General features: G+C 40.7%; 1 protein-coding gene across 4 annotated transcripts in view; it reads left to right on the plus strand.

Annotated features, from left to right (window-relative positions):
* The window catches only part of col11a1a (collagen, type XI, alpha 1a), a 363,765-nt gene extending 353,351 nt beyond the window's left edge, over window positions 1-10,414 (plus strand). For all 4 annotated transcript variants that reach the window (XM_034171602.1, XM_034171606.1, XM_034171594.1 and 1 more), the window contains 2 exons: window positions 6,522-6,755; window positions 8,944-10,414. In XM_034171602.1, coding sequence (XP_034027493.1) covers window positions 6,522-6,755; window positions 8,944-9,090 — 381 coding nt within the window. In that variant the 3' untranslated portion in view covers window positions 9,091-10,414. The remainder of the gene's footprint in view (window positions 1-6,521; window positions 6,756-8,943) is intronic.
* The last annotated feature ends 5,391 nt before the right edge of the window (window positions 10,415-15,805 follow it).

Genomic DNA, 15,805 nt, shown 5'->3' on the forward strand with positions numbered 1-15,805 from the left:
CCCTCTGCACCAGACTGTAGTGGAGCTGAGCAGCTCGTTCAGTGACAGACTGAGGCACCCTCAGTGCAAGAAGGAACGATACCACAGTTCGTTCCTCCCTGCTGCTGTCAGACTGTACAATAACACTGTGAAATAACCACATGCAATAATATGTCCACAAATCATGTGCAATAACAACTCGTTTACAAATCCCAGCACTTGTGTCACCTTATCACATCTAAATTCAACTTCACATATTGTATAACATGCTCCTATCTCCTTTTCAATCCCAATCATGTTTATATATATATATATATGCATATGTACTTATATACAAGGTTGGGTAGGATTACTTTGAAATGTAATCCAAAAGTAATCAGATTACAAGTAATCCAAATGTATGTACATACAACCCCTGGCAATAATTATGGAATCACCGGCCTCGGAGGATGTTCATTCAGTTGTTTTTATTTTGTAGAAAAAAAGCAGATCACAGACATGACACAAAACTAAAGTCATTTCAAATTGCAACTTTCTGGCTTTAAGAAACACTATAAGAAATCAGGAAAAAAAATTGTGGCAGTCAATAACGGTTACTTTTTTAGACCAAGCAGAGGGAAAAAATATGGACTGACTCAATTCTGAGGAATAAATTATGGACTCACCCTGTAAATTTTCATCCCCAAAACTAACACCTGCATCAAATCAGATCAGCTCGTTAGTCTGCATCTAAAAAGGAGTGATCACACCTTAGAGAGCTGTTGCACCAAGTGGACTGACATGAATTATGGCTCCAACACGAGAGATGTCAATTGAAACAAAGGAGAGGATTATCAAACTCTTAAAAGAGGGTAAATATCACGCAATGTTGCAAAATATGTTGGTTGTTCACAGTAAGCTGTGTCTAAACTCTGGACCAAATAAAAACAACATGGGAAGGTTGTTAAAGGCAAACATACTGGTAGACCAAAGAAGACATCAAAGCGTCAAGACAGAAAACTTAAAGCAATATGTCTCAAAAATCGAAAATGCACAACAAAACAAATGAGGAACAAATGGGAGCAAACTCGAGTCAACGTCTGTGACTGAACTGTAAGAAACCGCCTAAAGGAAATGGGATTTACATACAGAAAAGCTAAACGAAAGCCATCATTAACACCTAAACAGAAAAAAAACAAGGTTACAATGGGCTAAGGAAAAGCAATCGTGGACTGTGGATGACTGGATGAACGTCATATTCAGTGATGAATCTCAAATCTGCATTGGGCAAGGTGATGATGCTGGAACTTTTGTTTGGTGCCGTTCCAATGAGAGATTTATAAAGATGACTGCCTGAAGAGAACATGTAACTTTCCACAGTCATTGATGATATGGGGCTGCATGTCAGGTAAAGGCACTGGGGAGATGGCTGTCATTATATCATCAATAAATGCACAAGTTTACATTGATATTTTGGACACTTTTCTTATCCCATCAATTGAAAGGATGTTTGGGGATGATGAAATCATTTTCAAGATGATAATGCATCTTGCCATAGAGCAAAAACTGTGAAAACATTCCTTGCAAAAAGACACATAGGGTCAATGTCATGGCCTGCAAATAGTCCGGATCTTAATCCAATTGAAAATCTTTGGTGGAAGTTGAAGAAAATGGTCCATGACAAGGCTCCAACCAACCTGAAAAGCTGATCTGGCAACAGCAATCAGAGAAAGTTGGAGCCAGATTGATGAAGAGTACTGTTTGTCACTCATTAAGTCCATGCCTCAGAGACTGCAAGCTGTTAGAAAAGCCAGAGGTGGTGCAACAAAATACTAGTGATGTGTTGGAGCGTTCTTTTGTTTTTCATGATTCCATAATTTTTTCCTCAGAATTGAGTGATTCCATATTTTTTTCCCTCTGCTTGGTCTAAAAAAGTAACCGTTACTGACTGCCACAATTTTTTTTCCTGATTTCTTATAGTGTTTCTTAAAGCCAGAATGTTGCCATTTGAAATGACTTTAGTTTTTTGTCATGTCTGTGATCTGCTTTTTTCTACAAAATTAAACAACTGAATGAACATCCTCCGAGGCCGGTGATTCCATAATTTTTGCCAGGGGTTGTACATACATGTAATCCACATGTATTCTTTCAAAGTAATCCTACCCAACCTTGCTTATATATGTACGTACATATATATATATATATCCTATTTCTACCTCATTTTCTTATTTTATTGTACTGTTACAAGTATTATTATTATTGCTTATCCTTGCACACGCTGTTGATGAACATTTTCCTCTACTTGCACCCATCTTGTGTGTTTTTAAGAGCTGACATAACATGTGAATTTCTCCTCTGTGAGATCAATAAAGTTTTATCTTATCTTAACATTTCCTTCTTGTTCTTGTAAACATCAGGAACTGTTTGTTGTTGTTGGAAAAGTGCAAGACAAAGTGTTTATATGGCTTTTTTGATCATTTTTATCATGAAAATTTATCTTTACGTTGATAGTGTAACTTTGTCGGATATCACCAGGGTTGGAAGAGTTGTTTTAAAAATGGATTCTATTGAACCTATTCAATCCTAGTTGTAACCTATAATCTAATCCCAATATCACAAAAAAATTTAAATCTCATTTGAATGTAATTTCTTTTTGTTAACTTTCGGATTATCTTAACCCTAAATTGACAGAAATACATAGTCAAAAGTCAAATGTGAATCGGACTGTATTGAAGTGTTTTCTGTAAATTTCCAAACATCAAATTGAGATAATTTAGGGAAAAAATAGATCCAAATTGCACAGCATTACTCTCTGTTTTCTACCTTACAAAGTACTAACAAAATTTACATGCACCAAAACCATTGCAGTATAGATGCAAATTGCAATAATTTTATTTTTCAATTTATTTATTTATTGCACTTATTTTAATGTTTACTTAAGTTTTAAAAGATAATTTCTCATTGCAATGAATTCTCCTTGGTGTTCCATGAAGTTTATGAGTAACTGTGTTGTATTTATTTTATCAGTAATTTTACTTCAGAATTACATCAGTTTAGTGTAGTTTAGTGTATTTGTTTATTTTGTCAGGCGCTAGTAAGGGATTTAGTCAATGACCCTATGTAATAAATGCAACATTCATTTTCAAGGCGATTATACGAGGTCTGTGAGAAAAGTATCTGACCTTTTTATTTTTTTCAAAAACTATATGGATTTGAATAATGTGCGCTTGCATCAGACAAGCTTGAACCTTCGTGCGCATGCGTGAGTTTTTTCACACCTGTCGGTTGCGTCATTCGCCTGTAGGCAGGCTTTGAGTGACCACTGGTCCACCCTCCTGATCGGATGTTTATTGTTTAGGAATGGCGGAGCAACTGCCGCTTTGTTCCATGAAAGTTTTTTCAGAAACTCTGCCAGACAGCCAGATGGAAACCATTTGGAAAATTCAGTTGGCTTTCGGTGAAGATTCTATCGGTATCACACGGATTAAGGACCATTAAAACTGGATTAAAAATGGCCCACGGCGGCGGAGGGCGCACCGCGCCCCGAGCGGCCATCGACAGGCTGGAATGAGCAGATCACTTCCAAATTTAAGGCTCTGTTGATGCAGGACGTCGTGTGACTAGCAGAGAAGTTTCAGAAGAGGTCGGGATCAGCACTTTATCGGCACATTCCACTGTTAAAGGAGATTTGTAATGAAAGACATGCGGACGGATTCGCGCGTCGAGACGCAGCCGCTCACAGCCGCTGGACAAACAACACCTCCATGTTGGAAGTCTCACAGGACAAGTTGGAACATGCCCAGCTGTTAACCAATTTCTCGGATACTCACTCGACTGAAAAGCCACTGAAAGCCGTCTGAATCTTACGAATGGTTTCCAACACGGAGGTGTTTTTTGTTGAGCGTTTTTTTTGTTGAGCGCGTCAGCTCCGTGCCGACACGCGAAATCCTCCGCACGTCTTTCATTACAAAATCTCCTGTAACAGTGGAATGTGCCACAAAAGTGCTATGTCCAGCTCTCTTGCCATTTCTGTGGTAGTCACACAATGTCACGGATCAACACAGCGTTCAGTTTAGAAATGATCTAGTGGTTCCAGCCTGTCGATGGCCGCTCGGTGCGCCGCGCGCCCTCCGCCGCTGTGGGCCGTCTTTAAAAAGGTTTTAACACTCCTTAATCCGTGTGACGCCGATAGAATCTCCACCGAAATCCATCTGAATCTTTCGAATGGTTTCCAACTGGCTGTCTCTAACAGTTTCTGAAAAAAAATTAATGGAGCAAAGTGGCAGCCTCTCAGCCATTTCCCTGACAATAAAAATCCGACGAGGGGGGTGGACCAGTGCTCACTCAAAGCCTGCCCACAAGCGAATGACAGGCGTGAAAAAACTCACGCATGCGCACGAAGGTTCAAGCTTGTCTGATGCAAGCGCACGATTCAAATCCATATAATTTTTGAAAAAAATAAAAAGGTCGGATAGTTTTCTCACAGACCTCCTATAATAATGGTTAGATGCTTTTTCATTATGAAACAACAGAACAGATTTATGTTGTTTTGACACGAACTGCTCATACTAAAGATAAAACGAGTAACTAATCCAGCTATGCAACAGCCAGCCTGCAGAGCTGTGGGCTGAGGACACTTACAGCCGGCAGGCAATCTGTCAAAGACGTTAGAAACTTTTATTCATTTGACAGCAAAGCGGTGAGAGATCTGTTATGTCTTTTTTTTTTTTCAGAAAATTTTGTAGTCCCTGTTTTTACAAAAATGTGTTACATCTTTCATCTGACCTTTGTATCACAGTGCGCTACGTTCTGCACAGCCAGAAAACAATACACAGCTCATACAGATCACATAGTAGCAGGGTGTGAAGGTATTACAGGAGTGCACTACACCGCAAACTAGGAAATATGACATCTCATGGTTCACAAATGAGGGCACTTCTAACTCATGTTTGGGGAAACTTCAACCAAATTTAATGTACCACTCATAGCTGTTTTGAATGTCCCACTTCTACACACTCAATTTTTGCATGCGAGGTGAATTACAGCCAGACAAATGTGTCACCATTCCAGAACTGCAGAGACCGCACATGATAAAGTTGACTAGATTTGGCAATAGACATGTAAGAATGATATCTCCATTTTGGATGAAATTAAAACCATGGCACATTAACTATGGTGAAATTTTAGAGAAAGAGTTAGCATTCAGTGCATTATTCAGATTATACTGACTATGATGGACTTGACGTACCACTATTTTGAATTTATGTGAAGAAATAGCTGCTGCAGTGCTCCTCACATTCTCGCTGACTATTTAATAGTATCCGCTGGTTCTGCAGTGTTGGACAGGATGATGAAATGCTTGAATCCATCTGTGACGGACTCATGGTGGCCTGACTGAGCAACCACAGGAGGCTGTTATGTGATGTAACCTGTCATCTGAAATTCTGAGCAGATGATTTTTTTTAATGTATGGCTAGTCTGTTGTAATAATATTTTTAGTACTGACAAAGACAAACTTTTTTTTATTATCCAAAAGGACTGTAATATTCTTTCTGCTGATGATTAAATCTGAGTGTCTGAGTTTGGAATTGTCCTGGATCAAGACAAAGATCCAGGCTTTTAATGCATTTCTGGACTTGGCCATGAGACATGTCTGCATGCAGCGAAAGTGTTGAACTTGGAGAGATATTTATTAATCTTGGCAGTGACATTCATGTCTCTGAGGCTTTAAACTCTCAGATTGGTTGTCTTTGTTGCTGTCTTTGGACAGAGGAGTTTACCAATAACTTTGCGGGAGAACGAAAATCCAGATCTTTGGGGTCCTGATGCTACTTGTCTTACTGCTGCAAGCCTTGAAGGCTAACCAGTGACCTAAAGCAATGTCTGTATGTCTTTGATACTAGGTCTTCTTGGCTGATCTTTATTTGCTGCTGAAATAATTTTGTGTCAAATGAGCCATTATTTGGGGTTACAACATTTTAGTCATGTGATATGTTTATTTATGCATGATCCATCTCACATGTGCATCAGTGTTGACTTCCCCAGTGGTTGGAGAAGGTCAATGGGATACCCATGTTTCACCTGGTTGTGTCAGATAGATTGTAACTATTGAGCAACAGAGATGGATCAGTTGTCCACCTGGGTGGCTCCCATCTAGTACCCATACAGTTCCATGAGGTGTATGTGGCAATGCACAGCACCACTGAATGCTCCCAGACTTAAATTCAGATAGATAAATAGACAGTAATGGTTGCTCTAGATGAAAAACAAATGGTTAGGAGAGATATAATTCTTCAGTGAATATATTATTGTTCAATGTAGTATTGTAAATATAACTGAACTATTATACGAAGCCACATCACACTTTTCATTGTGATACAAATGGGGTCTTATGGCATTCGAATTTGTATATTCTGTACTGTTTGCCACCTTCAGAAAACAAACAAAGGTCCAGTTATTTTGTATTCAACCCAAAAATGGAAAAAAAAAAATAAAATAGACCCACTTGTAAAAATGCAAAAGTGTTTAGAATCTTGACTGACATCGTCTCTTTATCCTGACAGCTAACATACGTTGATGCAGATGGAAATTCAATAAACATGGTACAAATGACCTTCCTCAAACTACTGACAGCTTCGGCCAGGCAAAATTTCACTTACAGCTGTCACCAGTCTGTCGCATGGCATGACGATACCAGTGAAAGCTACGACAAAGCACTGCGCTTCCTGGGTGCCAACGATGAGGAGATGTCTTATGACAATAACCCCTACATCAGAGCCCTCTCAGATGGGTGTGCGGTAAGCATAGTTTATTGAAACCGTTTTGTTCAAAATGTGTATGGAGTGGCTTCTTGCACTGGCAGGATCTAAACTGGCTGTTTATACAGCAAGGAATGAAAAATGATTAGTTTTTTTTTTTTAATCTAACTGTTTGCTGAGCAAATCTGTATAAAGAGTGTTGACGCTTGTCTTTGGTTTTGTCATGTGATTTCATGTTTTGACTGTTAGTTTGTTTTAATGAGTCTTTGTGAAGCAGAATGGAGCTTGTCCAAATGAATGTTACAGTGCGGTAAGAAAGTATTTAGTCAGTCCCTGATTGTGCAAGTTCTCCTACTTAGAAAGATGAGAGAGGTCTGTAATTTTCGTCATTGGTACACTTCAACTATGAGAGACAAAATGAGGAAAAAAAATTCCAGGAAATCACATTGTAGGATTTTTTAAATAATTTATTTGTAAATTAGGGTGGAAAATAAGTATTTGGTCAATAACAAAAGTTCAACTCAATACTTTGTAACATAATCTTTGTTGGCAATGACAGAGGTCAAACGTTTCCTGTAAGTCTTCACCAGGTTTGCACACACTGTTGCTGGTATTTTGGCCCATTCCTCCATGCAGATCTCCTGTAGAGCAGTGATGTTTTGGGGCTGTTGCTGGGCAACACAGACATTCAACTCCCTCCACCAATTTTCTATGGGGTTGAGGTCTGGAGACTGGCTAGGCCACTCCAGGACCTTGAAATACTTTTTAGGGAGCTACTCCTTTGTTGCCGAGCAGTGTGTTTGGGATCATTGTCATGTTGGAAGACCCAGCCACATTGCATCTTCAATGCTCTCACTGAAGGAAGGAGGTTTTGGCTTAAAATCTCATGATACATGGCCACATTCATTCTTCCCTTAACACGGATCAGTCGTCCTGTCCCCATTGCAGAAAAACAGCCCCAAAGCATGATGTTTCCACCCCCCATGTTTCACAGTAGATATGTGTTCTTGGAATGCAACTCAACATTTGTCTTCCTCCAAACATGACTAGTTGAGTTTTTACTAAAAAGTTCTATTTTGGTTTCATTTGAGCACATGATATTCTCCCAATCCTCTTCTAGTTCATCCATATGCTCTCTGGCAAACTTCAGATGGGCCTGGACATCTACTGCCTTAAGCAGACGGACACACCTGGCACTACAGGATTTGAGTCCCTCTGTGTGTAGTGTGTAGCCTTTGTTACTTTGGTCCCAGCTCTCTGCAGGTCATTCATCAGGTCCCTCCGTGTAGTTCTGGGATTTTTGTTCACCATTCTCATGATCATTTTGACCCCACGGGATGACATCTTGCGTGGAGCCCCAGATCGAGGGAGATTATCAATGGTCTTGTATGTCTTCCATTTTCTTACAATTGCTCCCACAGTTGATTTATTCACACCAACCTGCTTGAGTATTGTAGATTCAGTCTTCCTAGCCTTGTGCACATCTACAATTTTCTTTGTGGTGTCCTTCGACAGCTCTTTGGTCTTGGCCATAGTTGAGTTTAGAGTTTGACTGTTTAAGGCTGTGGATAGGTGTCTTTTATACAGATAACGAATTCCAACAGATGCCATTAATACAGGTGATAGGTGGAGGACAGAAGAGCTTCTTAAAGAAGAAGTTAGAGGTCTGTGAGAGCCAGAAATCTTGCTTGTTTGTGGGTGACCAAATACTTATTTTCCACCATAATTTACAAATAAATTCTTTAAAAATCCTACAATGTGATTTCCTGGAATTTTTTTTCTCATTTTGTCTCTCATAGTTTAAGTGTACCTATGATGAAAATTCCAGACCTCTCTCATCTTTATAAGTAGGAGAACTTGCACAATCAGGGACTGACTAAATCCTTTCTTACCCACTGTATATGGTGTCAATTTTTCCATTAAACCAGCTAGGCCTCTAACTAGGTGAATAAAGTGTGAATAATTTAGCCTTAAGTAGTATATATATCTGTGTATCATCAGCATAGCAGTGGAAATGTATGACACAACTGCACATCAGTGGACAATAGGTGTACTGTATAGGCACTTCTTCATCAAGTAAAATATGGAGGAATATAACAGCTTCATGCTCTATTGTTGTATGAACACTCAGGGATGATTTGGCATGAAATGAAATGAAATGAAATCCGTGTTTACTTTGGTTTTGCGTTGTCTCACTAATTGCTGTTGACATCTGTCTCTTTTGCAGACGAGGAAGGGCTACGGAAAGACTGTGATGGAGATTAATACTCCCAAAATTGATCAGGTTCCTATTGTTGATGTCATGTTGACTGACTTTGGGGATCCCAACCAGAAGTTTGGATTTGAAGTCGGGCCTGTGTGCTTCCTTGGCTAAATAAAATGGGATAATTAAAGGACTTGATAGGGTCAGCAAAGAAAGTCAAGTTGAGACATTTTGAGTTCCAACAAGCTCCATTTGTAGCCCTACCCCAACTGTTTTTATGCCACATGCAAGTTTTGAATATGAGAAGGTGTAGCAAACATGTCTTCCCATGTATGTACGTGTATTCCAAAAAATATACTTGCTGCCCTTGTAGGGCTCGAACCACATGTCTTAACCACATTATGGAACAAAGCTGAAGGACATTTGGAAACGTGGCACGGGAGGTCACCAAGTGAAGGGGGGGGGGGCAGGCAAGATTGGGGGCACAGACCTCCTCTTTGCATTCTCCAGGTGCTGTCTGATGACTACAATGGTGCTTGTTCAAAACACAAAACAAGTATAAAGAGGTGCTATAAGAAAGAAGGTGCATTTTGATAATTATAAAACTGTAATTAGTGTTTTGTACAAAACTTGTATTTCTTAATCTACTTTCAAAACTTGCATGTGTGCCAGATTCTTCTTCTGGCTCTTTATTTTCAATTTTAAAGATTATAGATTATAACTTAAAACCATCATAGAAACAAATGCATTTGCCGTTCTGGTGTTGTGTTTTCTTTCAACAAATACTGTGTATGTGTCATGAAACAAATAAAGTGAGCATTCAAACTCTTCTGTTTTCCTAAATTAGATTGTATGACCTTTGTATATACTGACAATCCAAATCTTGAGATTATATGCTGTTTTGTCCTTGTGCCCAAAGCTGACTCAACGGGAAATATTACACCAGCACATGTACGGAAACATGTTCCACTAACATTGTTATCCTGTGCTCATAGGAATCAATCATGGCATTCATTTTTCTTTAATTTAATTCCATTTGGGGTTTTTTTGTTTGTTTTTTTATATTTGTTTTTGACAGTTTTTCTTTTTGGTTGTATACCTCAAACTTTCTTGGTAACCTTTAAGATGCAAGGATGTAATGCCCTGTATATACCTTGGTTGAGCAATTAAGTTTATATATTTTGGGTGAGGATTTGTTTTTGGGTTTTTTCGGAAGAGAAATACATAACTGTCAGACATCCATTGTTCAAATCTATGTGTGAATGCAATGCGAAGCCCTTTAGGTGACCAATTTTTGTAACTAAAATGAGAAAAAAATTGTTTTAATCCAGAACAACACTGAACTGAATGTCTCGATGGTTTGTGTTGACTTTGGAGTAGATCGACTCACTGTTCATGTTAAATGCTTTAAATTGAGGAAATGTCAATTCAACTCAGACTCTGGGCTGGTGCAATTCCATCTCTCTTGAACCCAATAAAGTACACTCTAACAACATATGAATATTTATATATTTAATTCTTTGTGTATGAATGGGGCTTTTAGTTAGTGTGCCTTTTGTTAAAGATGTGTTTACTCATATGGTAGTAATTTATATGCAATCCTTAGAATCTCACACAAATATACTTACGTGGTTTCTGCTGTAGAAGTGGAATTTGCAAAGAAGACAGACTGTCGACAACTCCAGTGGGAATTAGATATATTTTATATTAATCAAGTGTGGGTCTTCACACCTCAGTTGCATTATTGGTGGTTGAGCTGTGATTACAGCCAAAAAAATAAACAAACATTGCACAACACGATTTGTCAGCCTATGACAAATATTGGGAAGTTATTGGGAAGGCAATTTCTTTGACTTCATGTTTGGTTTGTGCTCTGACATGTACTGTCGACTGTGGGACCTTGTATGTAGACAGGTGTGTTCCTTTCCAAATCATGTCCATTCAGCTGAATTTACCCCAGGTGGACTCCAGTTAAGCTGTAGAAACATCTCAAGGATGATCAGTGACACAGGATGCGCCCGAGCTCAATTTTAAGCTTCATGGTAAAGGCTTTTTTTAATAAATTTGGAAAAATCTCAAAAAACTTTTTTCACATTGTCATTATGGAGTGTTATGTGTAGAAATTTGAGGAAAAATGAATTTCATCCATTTTTTTAATAAGGCAAATATAACAAAATTTGTCATATTACAAAATGTGGAAAAAGTGAAGCGCTATCAGGCTGGGTGGGCAGAGGCATCTGGACACAATTGCAGGACTCAGAAAAGCAGCCCTGGTTTTTAAGATTGTTTACTGTATGATTAAGCAGGGTCTGGTACACAAAAAGGCAGACCAAAAACCAAACAAATCAGGTACATCAGGCGAAAAAACAGGCAGGTGGTCAAAAAGCACAACGAGGCAAGAAGTACTAGGAAAACACAAGAACAGAGATGGAAGCAAAGGCGTAAAGCACAATGATCTGACAAGGGACTAGTGCAACCAGTGAAGCTTATATACACCCTGATGATGCGCTACAGATGAGAAACAGGTGTGTGGAAAGCTCCAGAATAGGGTGTGGCCCTGACAGTGTGCACCACCAAGCACAAAGAGAGACAGACGAGAGAGAAGGAAAGAGAAAGCCCATGCAAGAAAAACCCAGCAAGAGAAATCACAAACTGAAAAAACAATCAAACCTAAGTGTAGCATGTGAAACCAGTGTAACGCTACACAGCACAAATGCTGATTTTGGGCTAGTGCATTCAGGATTATAGGTTCGGCTCTCGGAGGTGATATAACGACAACAATAAGGTATTTTAGTTAGGTGTTGGTACCGTATATTAAGCGTGTTTGAACAAAGCAATGAATATTTACAGTATTTAAAATATGCCGATTTTTACTTTAAAGTGCACTTGAAACCAAAAACCCAAAAGAAAATGTTGGTCCCACAATGTGAGCACCAAGTCCAGTTCCTCTCACACATGGATGTATTATTGCACACGAGAGTTCTTTAAATGTCCATAGGAAATCCGGTTAAATGTCCATAGGATTTATTGTGCAGTGTGTGATTGAGAGTGGTGGGGTGAACAGTTAACAAGCCACAGCCTCCTACCCTGACTATGGGCATAGACAGATTCAAGTTCCAGGCCAGAATGCTCAGCTCACCATTGGTTGCCAACCCTGGTAAACCTGGCCTGTATGGTGTAAACAGGACCATGTATAAGTAACATTATAAATCAAAAATCCACTAGCTAGTAATATTTCATTATGTGTACACAATCAAAGTTCACAATATTACCCCATAAACAACAATAGGGAAAATAAATAGAAAGTCACAAGTTATAAATAGCTCTTCTCAACAGAGTGAATGAAATAAATACAATACACTACCATTGGTGAAATTTACAAGATCAGCTTAGTTACAATAGTTTTGCAACCCAAAATAAATAGTTTCTGAATAGCCAAATTCAATAGTCAAACACATTCAGTTGCTATGGCATGAACCACTCAAATGCACGACAACATTAGCATTATAAAGGGCTAGATGCTACGTAGCCAGACCATTGAAAAGTCCAGGTCAAAATGCTAATGTTGCTAATGCTAACAAACAACCAAACAGACAAACTCACCAATTCCTTTCACTATCTCCCACGCAACACCAAAGCGGCTCCAATTTCCGCGGTAGAGGACTAAAAGAGTATAATGATTTGTGTGAAGACCAGAATATGAAAATAAGCGTTTGTTTGACTAACCTGTGACTGCTGTCCGATGGGCTTCCCCACGCATGTCTGAATGCTAACCCAGAGTGTATAACAAGCCTGGCAAGTAACACAATTGGTGGAGTGCGCTCACGTGACGGCATTAATGGTCAGGTGACCAGACTGACACACAGGTAGATAAAATAGTCAAAATATTTATTTATTGAAAAGATATTATTATTATTAGCAATTATATAAATTAATAATTAAGATAGGTGGAAACTAATTATTTATATTATATGTATAAAGCATTATTTATAATTAATTTTTTCCATCTGGGTTACATAAGCTAAGCAGAACAAACAGAAAAAAACATGACACAAAAAGTCCAGATCATGGCAAGCGCTGTGAATACTTTCTGGCTGTACTGTATCAGTAAATACAGGAGAAGGTACCATTCTTGCAAGGAATTTTCAGCAAAACAGAATTCTGGTGACCTTGGTGTGTGATCTTCTGACCCTCTTAGAAACCCAAATATATACTATTTTTTTTTTTTTGTCACTGAGTGTTAATACCAGAGGTGGGACAAAGTCACCAGCAAGTCACTCTCAGGTCATGAATCTGCAAGTCTCAAGTCAAGTCCCAAGTCAAGTCTCAAGTCATAATGTCTGACAACTGTTTGCAAGCTGACTTGAGACTTGCAGATTGATGACTTGAGAATGACTTGACAGTGACTTCATCCCACCTCTGGTTAATACCACTCACTCACTCATCTTCAACCACTTATCTGGGATCGGGTCATGGGGGCAACAGCTCCAGCAGGGGACACCAAACTTCCCTTACCTGGGCCACATTAGCCACCACTGACTGTGTGATACCGAGGCATTCCCTGGCCAGTGTGGAGATATAAAGTCTCACCTAGTCCTGTGTCTTACCTGGGGTCTCCGTCCAACTGGACGTGCTTGGAACACCTCTCTAGTGAGGTGCCCAGGGGGCATCTTTACCAGATGCCCAAATGACCTTAGCTGGCACCTTTCAATGGAAAGGAGCAGTGGCTCTACTCCGAGCTCCTCATGGATGACCGAGCTTCTCACATGATCTCTCAGGAGATGCTACCCTCCTGAGGAAAACCATTTCGGCCACCTGTACCCGCGATCTAGTTTTTTCGGTCATAATAGGTGAGTGTAGGAACAAAGATTGACCAGTAGATCAAGAGCTTCGCCTTTTGGTTCAGCTCCCTTTTTGACACAACAATACAGTAGAGTGAATGCAATACTGTCCCTGCTGTGCTGGTTGTCCGGCCAATATCATGCTCCATTGTCCCCTTTCTCGTGAACAAGACCCCAAGGTACCTGAACTGTTATGTGTCGACGCGGGTTGAGGAGCGGATCTGCGTCTGACTGAACCCAGCGCTAAAATAACCAGAAAGCGGTTCCAATAACAAAACAATTTATTTTCCCCCTTTTGTGCAATACTCGGTGTACAAACATAAAACGCGTCTGTCTGGCGGAGTGAAGGACGGCGCGCTCTCCAGCGCCCAAAGGGATCAAAGCCCGGCGCCTCTGGACCCACGTTCACCGCCAAACACCCCCCAGGTGGACACGACAAACCAACTCTGTGAAGGATAGAAAAGGTGAGGTAAGTCAGCAGCTACAACTAATATCCTTCAAAGGCACACACTATCAGCAACACATTCAGGTCTGAATTTAAGCTTTATGTAAATGAGCAGCTTCTCACAACAGGTGGAGGATCATCTGTCCGCACGCCACGGCCGTGAGAAGCGAGCTGCACAACTCTCATCAATATTCACATACACTGCGTAACAAAATACCAAATTACTGTTAACAATTATTCAGACAATCAAATCACCTCTGATGTGTGCTGACAGCATGTGTCCCTCACCCGTCCTCCTTCACAGGCATGATGTGTCAAACCCAGGCGTGGTCCTCAGCGTCTCACAAACGAACATCAGGTCGAGTTCCCGGCAATTCTGCTTGAATCACACATGGCTTAAATGCAGAACGCCATCTCATTATCTGCTTCAGCTGAAAGTCTTTAAGGTTGCACGTGAGCGTCATCCACAGGTGCTGCATATCACGTTGATGAGGGTGAAGGACTCTTCTGCCAGCACCTTCTCCACAGACAATAAATCAGTTTGCATACCACCTGGAGAGCAAAGAAAAGAAAAGAACACCAAAATGTCCAGCCAAACCCCCCCAACACACAACATGAACTCCTGCACTTGGGGAAATACCTCATTCCCTACCCAAAGCAGGCAAGCCATCGGTTTCCTGCTGAGAACCATGGCCTCAGATTTAGAGGTGCTGAGCCTCGTCCCTCAATCACACTTGGCTGCGAACTGACCCAGTGAGTGCTGGAGATCACAGGCCAATGAATCTAACAGAACCACATAATCTGCAAAAAGTGATGAGACCCTGAGCCCACAAAACTGAAGACCCTCCTTCCCCTGAGTACGCCTTGCTATCCTCTCCATGAATATCACAAACAGAATTGGTGACAAGGTGCAGCCCTGGCAGAGGCCAACCCGCACCGGAAACGAGTCCGAATTACTACCAAGAACCCAAACACAGCTCTCGCTTTGTGAGTCCAGAGATTGGATGGACCTGAGAATGGACCCCCTCACTGCTTTCCAGCACCCTGGAGTAGACTGCACCAGGGAGGCTGAGTAGTGTGATGTGCCTGTAATTGCCCCACACTCTCTGGTCCCACCACCCCAGTTTGGCACTGTCCCCGACCTCAACGCAACGTTGAAGAGACGTCTCATCCAAGACAGTCCCTCCACACCCAGAGCCATCAGCATTTCTGAATGGATCTCATCAGCCCCCGGGGCTTTACCACTCTGGAGTTGTTTGACTACCTCAGTGACTTTCACCAGGGAAGTTGATGATGATCCCCCATCATCTTTCAGCTCTGCCCCTACTATAGAGGGTGCTCCAGTCTGATGCAGGAGTTCCTCAAAGTGTTCCTTCCAGCGCCCAATTACCTCCTCAGCTGAGGTCAACAGAGTCCCATCCTTACTGTAGACAGCTTGGATGGTTTGCCCGTTTTCCCCTCCTGAGGTGCCTCACGGTCCACCAGAAGCACTTTGGTGCTGACTGAAAGTCCTCCTCTATGGTTACTCCGAATTCCTCCCAAACGCACTGCTTTACCTCTCTCACAACACAGGCTGCTGCCCTTCGGGGCTCTCTGAACA

This window comes from Thalassophryne amazonica, chromosome 1 (assembly GCF_902500255.1).
Source record: "Thalassophryne amazonica chromosome 1, fThaAma1.1, whole genome shotgun sequence".
Classification (NCBI taxonomy): domain Eukaryota; kingdom Metazoa; phylum Chordata; class Actinopteri; order Batrachoidiformes; family Batrachoididae; genus Thalassophryne; species Thalassophryne amazonica.